The sequence below is a fragment of the Etheostoma spectabile genome, chromosome 3 (assembly GCF_008692095.1).
Source record: "Etheostoma spectabile isolate EspeVRDwgs_2016 chromosome 3, UIUC_Espe_1.0, whole genome shotgun sequence".
NCBI classification, from domain to species: domain Eukaryota; kingdom Metazoa; phylum Chordata; class Actinopteri; order Perciformes; family Percidae; genus Etheostoma; species Etheostoma spectabile.
Genome location: NC_045735.1, coordinates 9,603,414 through 9,615,078, shown reverse-complemented (window position 1 = coordinate 9,615,078; position 11,665 = coordinate 9,603,414). Strand labels below are relative to the sequence as shown.

At 39.1% G+C, this 11,665-nt stretch overlaps 3 protein-coding genes across 7 annotated transcripts in view; 1 reads left to right on the top strand and 2 right to left on the bottom strand.

The window, feature by feature from the left end:
- ilvbl (ilvB (bacterial acetolactate synthase)-like) overlaps window positions 1–2,535 on the bottom strand; it is a 23,467-nt gene extending 20,932 nt beyond the window's left edge. For both annotated transcript variants that reach the window (XR_004330839.1, XM_032510191.1), the window contains exons 1-5: window positions 2,140–2,535; window positions 1,479–1,680; window positions 1,057–1,184; window positions 728–978; window positions 318–417 (exon numbers count right to left, since the gene is read on the bottom strand). Coding sequence is in view for 1 of the 2 variants with exons in the window: in XM_032510191.1 (XP_032366082.1) it covers window positions 318–417; window positions 728–978; window positions 1,057–1,184; window positions 1,479–1,680; window positions 2,140–2,253 (795 nt within the window). In the remaining variant the exon portion in view is untranslated. The remainder of the gene's footprint in view (window positions 1–317; window positions 418–727; window positions 979–1,056; window positions 1,185–1,478; window positions 1,681–2,139) is intronic.
- A 288-nt stretch (window positions 2,536–2,823) lies between these two features.
- LOC116684772 (beta-galactosidase-1-like protein 2) lies at window positions 2,824–9,923 on the bottom strand. Of its 2 annotated transcripts, none has more exons than XM_032510202.1 (19): window positions 9,527–9,923; window positions 9,136–9,319; window positions 8,844–8,912; window positions 8,637–8,732; window positions 8,448–8,556; window positions 8,269–8,361; window positions 8,098–8,179; window positions 7,807–7,871; window positions 7,508–7,592; window positions 7,107–7,244; window positions 6,939–7,019; window positions 6,683–6,789; window positions 6,007–6,153; window positions 5,820–5,891; window positions 4,917–4,995; window positions 4,099–4,186; window positions 3,734–3,848; window positions 3,498–3,614; window positions 2,824–3,380 (listed from the first exon to the last, which is right to left on the bottom strand). In XM_032510202.1, the coding sequence occupies exons 2-19, from the start codon at window positions 9,297–9,299 to the stop codon at window positions 3,270–3,272; spliced, it is 1,818 nt and encodes a 605-aa protein (XP_032366093.1). In that variant the 5' UTR covers window positions 9,300–9,319; window positions 9,527–9,923; the 3' UTR covers window positions 2,824–3,269. The 2 variants fall into 2 exon arrangements, with proteins under 2 accessions (XP_032366093.1, XP_032366086.1); XM_032510195.1 differs by having other exon boundaries at window positions 9,136–9,325; window positions 9,608–9,923.
- Window positions 9,924–10,370: 447 nt separating this feature from the next.
- LOC116684734 (beta-galactosidase-1-like protein 2) overlaps window positions 10,371–11,665 on the top strand; it is a 25,017-nt gene continuing 23,722 nt past the window's right edge. For 2 of the 3 annotated variants that reach the window (XM_032510181.1, XM_032510177.1), the window contains exon 1: window positions 10,372–10,898. In XM_032510181.1, the coding sequence (XP_032366072.1) occupies window positions 10,795–10,898 (104 nt within the window). In that variant the 5' untranslated portion in view covers window positions 10,372–10,794. Of the gene's footprint in view, window positions 10,899–11,665 lie in introns of all 3 variants that reach the window. The other variant, XM_032510185.1, reaches the window with a different exon arrangement.

Below are 11,665 nucleotides of genomic sequence, written 5' to 3'. Positions count from 1 at the left end.
CAAGGCCACACCCCCAGCCTCCACCCCCCGCCCTCTGCTCCTCAAAAGCTACAGACTCAGAAATGCCACATACTAAGGAAAGCTCATTGTGGCTCTAGTGGTTGTAATTCTGCACCAAGAATGAATTTTCGGAAAGAGACTTCAGATATGGGGAACCACTGAGGTCTATATAAAAACATCCGAAGAGCACCATGTCATGGGACCTTTAATGCTGTACAGAATGAAAGGGATTGACTGGAATGTATTTGACTAAAACATGTTACATCAGCAAGAAGGTATAAGTCAAATCAAACCTTTGATACTAAGAGCAGTCTTACCTGATCATCTGTGGCCTGTGGGATGTCAACAGGAAGCGGAGACATATCTCTGGTCTCCCAGGCTCCAGCGAAAAGGTTCATGAGGTGGTTATTGAGGTGCCTTACAAGAACAACAACGAGATCCAGGTCAGACCAGAACCAAAAATGGTGAGTTTACAAGGTATGTGTTTCAGACTTGTGGGCTCCCAGGACAACCTGCAGGTTATTAAGTGATGTCTAACAATGTAATAATTATCATTTCAATACATTTGCTGATTTTAGTCATGTACAACAGTCTTTACACTTTATTTTCATGCAACTATAATTTTTTAATTCTCTGGAGTCAACTGGTCTCCTTTTCTCCATATTTTTTGTGCTTTTTTCAACACTAAACTACAACACTAAGTGTACAAGACATGCTGATAACATACCATGAGACAATTTTGCCCATCAGGCCTTTGGGAGGGTTCTTAACTCCAAACTCTTTGGACACAACATGGTAGGGATAGAGCGTGTCAATGGGGAACTCTATGAAAACAGGTCCAGGAGTTCCCGACTGGGCGATGGCTAAGGCTTTCCTGACAGTAGGCACAATCTCTCTGATAGTCCTGATGGAGGCACAGAACTTACACAGTGGCTTGAAGAGAGATATTTGGTCGATATCTTGGAGCGCTCCTCTGCCCTGTTCCACAAACACAGTTGATGGAGAGGTTAGAGAAAATAATTATCATGAAGTATTACAAATTTACACACATCATACCTGAAGTAGTGTACCAGCAGCTCCTCCCATGAGCAGCAATGGAGATTCAGCCATCTGAGCATTCTTTACTGCTGTCACTGTGTTAGTGAGGCCTGGGCCGGCAGTCACTACTGCAATGCCAACAGTGCCTAGTGGAGAGACAATCAAGATTGCTATCAACAAGCCCCAAAAAACACGCACTCACGACTGACTCAAGACACAAACTAAACACTGAAACAGTTCTATCTAAACTTATTACTATACCAGATTGTTTGCAGTACCAAGGCCAAAATACTGGCACACCTAAATGCTATCCAGCCACTATTAACGCTGTTAGTTACACACCTGTGTTTGATCTGAAGCACAACTAATGCAGCAGGACAGCCCTTTACCAACAGCACACCCAATAAGACCAAGGGTCATTCATGTTAATAAATCTGCACCTGAGAGTCTCGCCACAGCATCAGCAGCGAAGACAGCAGTGGCCTCATGTCTGGTGTCCACAATGCGGATGCCCAACTTCTCGCAAGCCACCAGGATAGGCGAGATGTGTCCACCGACAAGGGTGAAAACATACTTGACCCCATGGGCGCGGAGCACCTCTGCCACGCTCTCGCCACCATGACGTGGGCTCTTCGTCTCAGTCTAAATTTAGTCAGAGGACGGAATAAAGGACAAGTCAGTGAACATTGAGACAATGCCTGATAGCTCACTGATTTAACAGAGGATACAAAAAGCTCCCTGTCATATATAAGCAACTTTTAGTGTCTAAAAATGTCACACTATCTATTCACTCCACTGGTCTTTCATATTTCACTACAACCACATATTGTTCTGGCTTGCAGAGGTTTTGTAGCTCTGGGCTTTGTGCAATCACACTAACAACCTGTGTGTTGTGATAGCCTTTGTGCTAGAAAACCACAAGGTTGGTCAAAGTTTACGTGACTAGAGGTTATCTTACCTTTCACCTGTAGACAACCTACATAGTACAGGTGATTTTCTGAAGCCAGATAATGCAGCTGTAATGGATTATGCAAACTGCATGTGGAGAAAGGAACATAAAAGCATAGTGTGTAATTGCAATGTTGAATTGAGACAACCTACCTTGTGAAACAACTGGTAGAGTAAGCCAAGTTTGTAGGCTGCAAACACAAGCCCACCCACCACAATGCCCGCACCGCATCCAAGAACTGTGCCAATGGCTCCAAATGACTCCATGTCAGGACGTGGAAGCAAACCTTTATTTATAAAACCTCAACTTAGCTAAACTTAACATCCAAATCTACTCTTAACTGTTGCAGTTCAGCAGCTCAGCTCGGCTAAGGTACTCTGGAGCTGGTCTTACAACCACTATACTCCCATTTCGAAAGTCCTAATTTCACCAGTACGTTCACTGTGAAATTAGCTAATATTAGGTTACTGACAACAGGCTGTTAAGAGCATGTAGTCGACACAATTTGAAATGACCGAATGCTCTTCCTGTATTTGCTGTGGTGCCGACACAGGAACACCAGCGGATATATTTCCGTCACGCTCTATGGACACACTAGCTAGAACTACATATTGAACTTCCGGCTTTTATGTTTTCAAAATAAATCCACAGGCACAAAGTGTCCATATTACGGATTATAATTGTGGTTCATATATTCTATAATTACAACCATATGCATATCCATATTCATATAATCAAAGAAATAGGACCATTACGTCAATATCATTTGCCAGAAATGGAGTCAATATTTGTCCGTGTTGGGCTGTATAAAAATGTTTACCCTTTATTGTGACGTAACAGAGGACATCGTTTCCGGTTAATGGGCTTCGTTTCTGGTGAAATGGATTTGGCTGTGTGTGGATGTGTGTTTTTTTGTGAATAAGAGCTCGTCGCTATATTATAACATTAAGAAGTACAAGTCACTGGTCCAATGAGAAGCTTGTGAGGGCGTGTCACGCTGTCAAGGGTCAAACATCGTTATTTCTAATCAGAGCAAAGTTCATACTGAAATGAGAAAACAAGACAAATCAGACGATGTTGCATAGTTGAATTTAAGGCAACAGATTCAATGTTGAGATGCAACATTTCAAAAAAACTAAAGTGTACAGTATCAATTGAAAAAAACTAAAAAAAATAATGAAACATATAGTTAGTAAATGAATACCTTTAAATCATATGAATAACTATCAATACACTGTTTCCTTATTGTATAATACAAGTGTGTTGTTGCTGTCCATTATTTTTACAGCAGTGTGCAAAAGGGGAGTTTGTAAACATCAATCGTCTTTCCATGATCAGGATTTTCAGCAAAAAGTATTTTGTCATCGGCTTTTTGTTCCTCAAAAACAACTATCTGAAAGAGAACAATAAAAATATATAACATATTTTACATACACAATTTGCCACAAATCATCTAAAAAAATAGAAAGAAAAGGTGAACTTTATTTATATCTATCATTCATCAGTGTACCTGATTTTCTCCACTTCTGAGCCAAGGTCCTGGGAGATAAAGGAAATGCTGGGGTCCAATGAACCAGTGACGTCCAAGGTTCTGCCCATTGACAAACACAGCTCCTTTACCCCAACCCTGAGGATGGGTGCACTGGTTTGATCAGCAATTTCATGTGGACTGTTTGATTTTGTCAACTAACTGCAGTATAACACTGTTGTAGAGCAGTAAAACTAAAGGCATTAAAGATTACTAACAGGCAGTCTAATGAAGGTGTCTCTGGGAGGATCGTTCACATACAGTCTGGCCTGGAAAAATCCTGGAATGGAAGGCGACTTGAAGTCAGACTTCCATTGACCTGAACTCATTAATCTGAAACAAGATCAAACGTTCATGTGAAACTGTAAAAATGCATCACTGAAATCTACATTACATTTTAAGCTGAGAAGGATTTGGCAAAACATGATAACTGAGTTCTGTGATTTACAAACCGATAATTGAATATTTTAGGGTTGATCTGCCCTTTAATTTACAACCAGCAAATGTATATTAGTGCCAATGAAGAGGTCCAATAGTTGGGCCATTTTCACAGAATGAAAAAAATATAATTTAGTTAACCAACCTTTTCATAAAGCCTGGCTTCATGTCTAAACAGAAGATGGTAAATCCTCTAAGAGGGGTGTGATTCAACAGAATGTCACCCACAATGCCTGTAATACAATATGAGGTTTGGTTGTGGGTCACAAAAAATAGAACAAGTCAGTCATTGTTCACAGTGGCAGCAATTTGACTTGTTTAAGTAAACTGAATTGATTTTCAGTGTCCAAGCAACATTTTAAAAATTGTTTTAATATTTCATTTGGCTTAAAGCATTAGTCCGTAACTTTTTTATATTGCTGAACATACGTTACATTCAAGTCATCGCCAAATGAGTTGAAACAAAGCTAATTAGACTATCAGCTCCACAAAACTCTCTTGGTATTTCTCAGTATGGCTATTTTCAGAAACGTCGTCTGGCGGTGTCGTCTGGCGACTTTCGTGCACCGAAAATCGAGTGAAGATAATTACTTCCATCATGTTTTTTTATTCCTCTGTGTGCTCCTTGGCTCCTAGCAACAGCGTGGATGAGGGGTGGGGGTGGTGCACGATCACGGAAGGCTTGTATCATATGGATGCACCGACAGTTTTGTTGTCATTACTTCGAATTCCTCATGGGGGCGACAGAAACTACGCACTATAGCTTTAAACAATGTTGAAATCTAATGGTTTGATTTGAAAACTGTTCTTAAGTTCAGGTCTGAAATATTATACCATATCATAATAATATAATTAGCTATGCACAATGTTTGGTCATAAATTCTGGTGTACGCAGAAACTGGTGAACACAATAAACCAATGTAAAGTATGGCACAGCACAAGCCAAGTTTGATGGCAGATTACCTTTGCGCTGGTCGTCCAGAGCTTTACCATAATTCACTCTTCCACAGTTCTCCACAAGGAAGCTCAAGGTCTTCTCTCCCTTCAATGCACACCAATGTCATTTGGAAAGTTATTTAGTAAAGAAAAGTGATCACAATGAGACAATCCAATATGTCTCTGTGTGTGTGAATTTGCCAAATGAAAATAGTAAATACACTTATAGGGTCCACAGTTTATGTATACAGCATCTCAATTCACATTTAAGTTCCTGCTTAGTTTGAGCACAATTAGTTGCTCCAAAATTGGAATCTGCTGCACTCAGAATCCCTCTGAAAAACCTTAAATCTATCTATCTGGCTATATATTTAGCCATCGCTTACAAAATTTGGGCAATACTTCACAAAAATGTCCTGCCAACATTGCTGCATGTTTTGCTAAATTAATCACAATCTTGCAGATAACATTTTAATAAGGAAATTGTTTTTCATTTATGAATAAGAAATGTGTCAACAATGTTCTAATGAAATTAGTTTTGTAGTATTCTGCTATTTTTAATGGAAGGAAACAATTACTTTATTACAATTTTAGTTTTTTTGCTTTGCCAGTGGACTAAATTACTCACTTGTACTTTGACACCATCTCAGGAAAAATGTATTTTCCTCGGAGCAGTTGGGTACCTTTGACTAACAGGTATAAACAGTGACCACCTCCAAATATATTGTGTTCTATATTCCTTCTCTCCAAAGACAACATTAAGGCATGTCAGAAAACTATTTCTGGGATGCTTTAGACATATGGGCATGTGTACATAGGTGATACGCTCTCACCCTAAATCTAAAGTATAATTTAAAAATCTAGGTTTTTCAGTAGCTAAGGACAAGAGATATAGGGAGGACAGACACAAACAGTCACAACAGTCAGTACCTGTACATCAGGGAGTACTAGCTCATGAGTCTTGTAGTCCAAACTACCAACACATTGTCTGTCTACAAATACCTATAGAAAATGAAAAATCATGTTGTATAACCTCAGAAAAAATATTCTGAAACTTTATCATGCATGTATTGTATGTAATGTGTGTGTGTCTGTGGATCAGTCCGTAAATTCTCACCAGTGCTCTATCTCTGATGCTGTTTCTGGAGGTGATGTTTCCTCCACTGGTGATGGTGGTTTCATACAGTGTGTAACCATAGGACTGACCAACTCTATTGTTGACAGGGAGATTCTCCATGTTCACCGGCTTCTCTGACCCGTATGGCTGGATGAACAGTCAAAACAGAACGTGTTACATACAAGGATATGGCAGAGAACATCATAAATCAGATCTCTGAAGACAATGGAACAGAATCTCTATGCAAAGTTTTACAGGCAGTGCAAGACACCATCATCACTGTTGGGGTTAGGGAGTTATATTATCACTGAAATTATAAGATAATATAAGATAAGATAATAAGATATGTATGCATGCATGATACTGCAACACACTTGGAATAAAAGAGTCCACCAAACAGTATATGACAGATACTTCTAAAAAGCCATGACACATTGACACATTGATGCATGACCATACCCGAGCTGCCAGGTCTGAGACATGACATTGAACACAAGCAGTATATTGGTACACCACTACACAAGTGGAGATAACAAAGCAGACACACAGGCTTATAACAGAGATGTCCTGTCTGACTGAAGCTCACCACATCTTTAAAAGTCCAACAGTTTGGATAAAACATTTTCTACTATACATATCAACTGTCACACCAGACAGGTATTTGCCTCCTGCTTACCTTGTCAGTGAAGTGCAGGCTGTCCCACAGTGACAGGTGCTGCTGGATGGCAACAGGGCCGTATGCTCTCCTCTCCTGAGGAGAGGGCACTTCAGGAAGAGGCCCAGCTGGAACAGTGAGTTGGCAAAAACATTTCAACAATGCTATTCATGGCTGACTCAATTACATTGGGTAATAAAGTCATCACATTAATTTCAAAGTGTACATAGTTTCTCATAAAATGTGTAATGCATGTAGATGCTTCAAAAGACATTACAGTAGTACTGGCTGAATAAATTCCTCAAGAGTTGATATTTTGGGGTGTAATCTCCAGCCTCGGATAGCGGAGCGTCGTAATCTGCAAACAGTAAGAAGCAATGCGTTTCTTTAGGGGAATCATATTCATAAAAGACACATCCTTTGTTCTTTGGTCATTCCTACCAACCATAACTGGTGACCTGAGGTTTGTAGGTGCCAAAGTCCATCGCTCCATTCATGAAGCCAAAGCTGGTTCCCCCATGGAACATGTACAGATTAATGGAGACACCTCTCTCCAGGATCTCTGACACAACAGTTAGCATATCTGTAAACCATATAATAGTTAATGATGACATAATTCACAAAGTGAGCCAAAGAGCAACATGTAGCAATGGTTGACGTGTTAAGGCTGCAATGCACTTCTCCGTCAAGGTTCCTTGAACCTGAACCCAATCAGTCTGAAAACAGACATTGTCCATTGTGAAGCTTGTAAGTGTGTAGAATGGAACGTAGAGTTATACTGAAAATGAGCATGTGCTCAGCACAATTGTTCACTGGAAAAATGATGGTTAAAAAGTGTTTCCATACCCTCATGATGAAACACATGGTGATGTTCTCCCCAGACATCAAACCAGCCAGACCAATACTCCATCACCATAAGAGGTTTCTGGGGCTACGTAAAACAGAATATCTGTAATAAATACATATCTGTCTACTGTAATTATTGAGCCACTGCATGGCTCTAATGAGAAACAAAATCTGACATTTTCCTTTTGGGATTTTAGCCAATGCTCTTACACAATACTACGGTATGCAAAAGTAATAACAACATTTCAGTGTTACAAGTAATCAGTAGTGAGTGCAAAAGCCACCCACTATAATCCTACCTGCATGTCAGCTAAGTGCTGGATAGCTCCAAACGACAGTCTCTGAAGATTTATTGTTTTTAGTACTGAAATGAGCAAGACTTAGATGAAATGAGCGACAAAGTCAAACAATGACAAAGTACATTATGAACAGATATATTCATAAACATGTTTCAGGTTTCAAGAAGAAGAATGAAATGACAATAAAATAAAATTTCCTCAAAATAATACAATTAAAAACACCAAAAATTACTTTTTAGTTTTTTTTCACCTTTTGACTGTAGGGTTATTTATCTTGGTTATCTTCATTACCTCCCTCCATGCCTCCATATCTCAGGCCCTCCCAGTTGTCTGAAGTCAGCAGGAGCTCCTTGATCCCTCTGGACTGGAGACACTGCAGGAAAATATGCTGAATTCATTACATTATAATGTATTGTAAAAATGTCAGTAAAAAGAAGCATTGCAATACATCAATTAACTCACGTTCTGTATAAATGGCATGTATTTCTCATCTTTGGCATATGATCCATACTCATTCTCAACTTGAACTGCGATGATTGGGCCTCCCTCTTCAAACTGAGCAAAAAAATGAGGAAAGATAAGCTGAAATCTCCAATTATTCTTTCAGGAAATACTATTACAAGACTTTAAGTTTGACTTACCATCATTGGTTTGATAACCGAGACAAGCTTGTCAAAGTAGTTGTTGACGGCATTTACAAATCCAGGATAAGTTGTCCTCAACTGCATGCCTTTATCTTGTAACAACCAGCTGAAATAAACACAAGAACAACGTATTTGCATACTGCTAATACATGGCAATGTTTTAAAGCAATGGGCAGATGATGTTACCTAGGCAACCCGCCCAAGTCCCATTCAGCGCAGATATAAGGTCCAGGACGTAGGATCACCCACAGACCCATTTCTGCTGCTAAACGTACATAGGCCCTGAGAAAGGCAGAGACACCTTATAATTTATTTTCAAAAATAATCATTCTGCATGAAGTTTAGTAATATTTACATCCACAAAGAGAAAGAAACAGAACATTTAAGCCTTACATGAGGTCCAACTGATCCTGAAAGTTAAATGTTCCTCTCTCAGGCTCATGCAGATTCCATGGCACATATCTAAAAAAACAAGTAAGAAAACAATAATTTGTAGCTTATAAGCAATAATCAAGTGGCTTGTAAAAATCCTGATATTTGCTTTGTTTCTATTTCAGTTTAAGGTGAACAATTTAGTTACCCATTCCATACAAACATTTGATTTCCTTTTTTTAGTTTGAACTTCTCCAGTAACATAACTGTGACACTCCTGTGAAATGAGACGTGAGTTGCAGTGGGAGCTTACGTTGTGAGAGTATTGAGGCCACAGGCCTTCATCTTGAGCAGCCGGTCCTCCCAGTAGGCTCTGGGGACACGGAAGTAATGAATGGAGCCCCCCAGGATGCGGAAGGGTACTCCCTCCAGAGTGAACTGAGACGTGTTAGCCCTCAGACCCTCCGCACGGTTCATTCTTCTCACGTTAGGGTGATCTGTGTCTGGTGGGGGCAAAACTTCTGAAGCATGTCATACATGTTGAATAATACAAGTCAAAGGCCTATGTGTGTTACTGTCATAAAACCTTACAAACAGTTGGCTACTTCAAATGAAACATCTGAGTAATATATTGTACATAGTAACAACATGAATGGCACAAAATAAAAACTAAAATAAAAAAGCACTATAAAAAGAAAAAATACCAAGACCAAATATGAAAGTCCCAAAGTCTCAAATGTAGAATAGAACAGAAATTACCAGTGACATCAAAAACATTGCCGTACCTTAAAGCTGAGCTTGCCAGGGCGGATGTGAAGGGATGATGGTGCTGGGAGGCCACAAATACTGTGGATAAGGGAAACTATTGTTGTTTCAGAACAAATAATATAATAGTGCTCTGTCTCTCTCTCTCATCCTCTTTCTTTCTCTCTCAGTCAGAAAAGGGAGGCATTACATTGTACACACAGTAATGTTGGCCACATTATAATGCCCTGATGTGGTTCTAAATTAATCAAAGCCTGAAAATAAGGTACTGTGTGCTACTGTGGTCAGAAGTTAGTAATAGTATGAATGTGTGTGTGTGTGTGTGTGTGTGTGTGTGTGTGTGTTTCCTTTTGTCTGCCCCACTTAGGATATAGTTAGGTTGTTTATTTCCTTTTTGCTTCTAGAGCACATCAGCATGTTATGATCAGGCCTATTAATAAGATGAAAATGCAAAACCATAGAACAAGGAACCAGAACAATTTACAGATGAAAAAGAACAAGGGTGTCACAGTCTACATTGTCTGACATAGGCTATCCATTTAACTAAATAGACAAAATATTGCATACAATGTTGTCAATTGAAAGCTGTCAAACAACTTCACATAATAGGCTACATTGTATTTTTGCAAATTGTAGCTACATGTTTATCATTTTTATAAAAGGAAATAAGAGAAAAATATTCAATAATGTCACTGCATACACAAAATGCTATTTGCAAATAACGTAGAGGCATAATGCTGATTAGACCCTTGGACTAATGTTCTGCGTTTCTTCAGCAGCGTCATTTCGGGACGGTCCCTACAGGAGTACAGTCGGGTGTTTGTGTGTCGGCTACTGTTGGACAACTAATGCTAGGCTACTGACGCTAGCTTCCCCTGATATCAGATACTGGTCACACTAGCAAGTTTAACATTCGTCTTTCATAGACATGTTTAGTTTTTTGAAATAGTAATCCCGGAAGTAACGATACGAATAATTTAGCGTTAATTGTGTGATTATGGGGTAGCTCAACTTCAATGGCGTTACATGATTTTTGAAACTGGAATATTAGCCTAAAACGTTAGATGTGACACAATCGTAAGATAACGGGATTGTAGTTCACATTGGAAAGAAAATGATAACGTTATGCACTTGAAGTCGCATTACACAAGAGACGTTCAACGTGTTAGTGTTAGCCCACTTAAGTTAAGTTGTGTTGTTATTGCCAATGGAACGCTTACCAATGGTTGGGCTTCGTCTGTCCCTAAAGCAAAGATATTTTCTCCTGCTGTGTTTTGCTGTCGGAGCGATAATTGCCTATCAGTTTGCAAGGTAAGCCAGACATTTCAACAGTTAATATAAGCCTGCAGAAAGTATCTAAACATTCAACTAACAAGTGTCATGCATGCGTTTCTGGAGGAAACTGCGCCCACTAAACTTCGAAGTTTCGAGCTTCGAGGTGTCCTAAGCTTGACTGTGTGTGCTTAGTATTTTAATGGCTATTTTCATAAATTCCTATAAGATCCAATAATGATTGTGCTCTATTCTTAAGAAACCAACCAAGTTACTTGCTGAACTGTGTGCTCTGAACGTGACAAACTTTACACGTAACAAGTTACCTGTCACTTTGTTACACTTCCCTTTATCCTGTTTTGAGGTCAAATCACCATGGAAGTCTCAGTGTAAATCTTTTCTGCTGATCAGAATGGGATCATGTTATTGATCTATCATTATGCTGAATTATGTCAATAGATACTTGGAAAAGAGCATTGTAATATTAGAAATTGATTAGTTGTCAAAATCAAATGGCTTTTGGATAATCAGCCATTACCTATCATATCCTTAGATAAGCCTTGTGCAAGACAACAAAGAGCACCTTCTTAGCCCCAGTTTGTGTCTCTCCTGGTGTGATTACATTCAAATGCAGTGATAACAGAGTTCTGAGTGCAACTGGGTTTAAATATGTTTCTCATGGGCATATTTGTTGACAAGCTTGCTTCATACTGTAGATATACAGCTCTGGAAAAAATTAAGAGACCACTGCATTATTATCCGTTTCTGGTTTTACTATTTATAGGCATGTGTTTGATTACAATAAA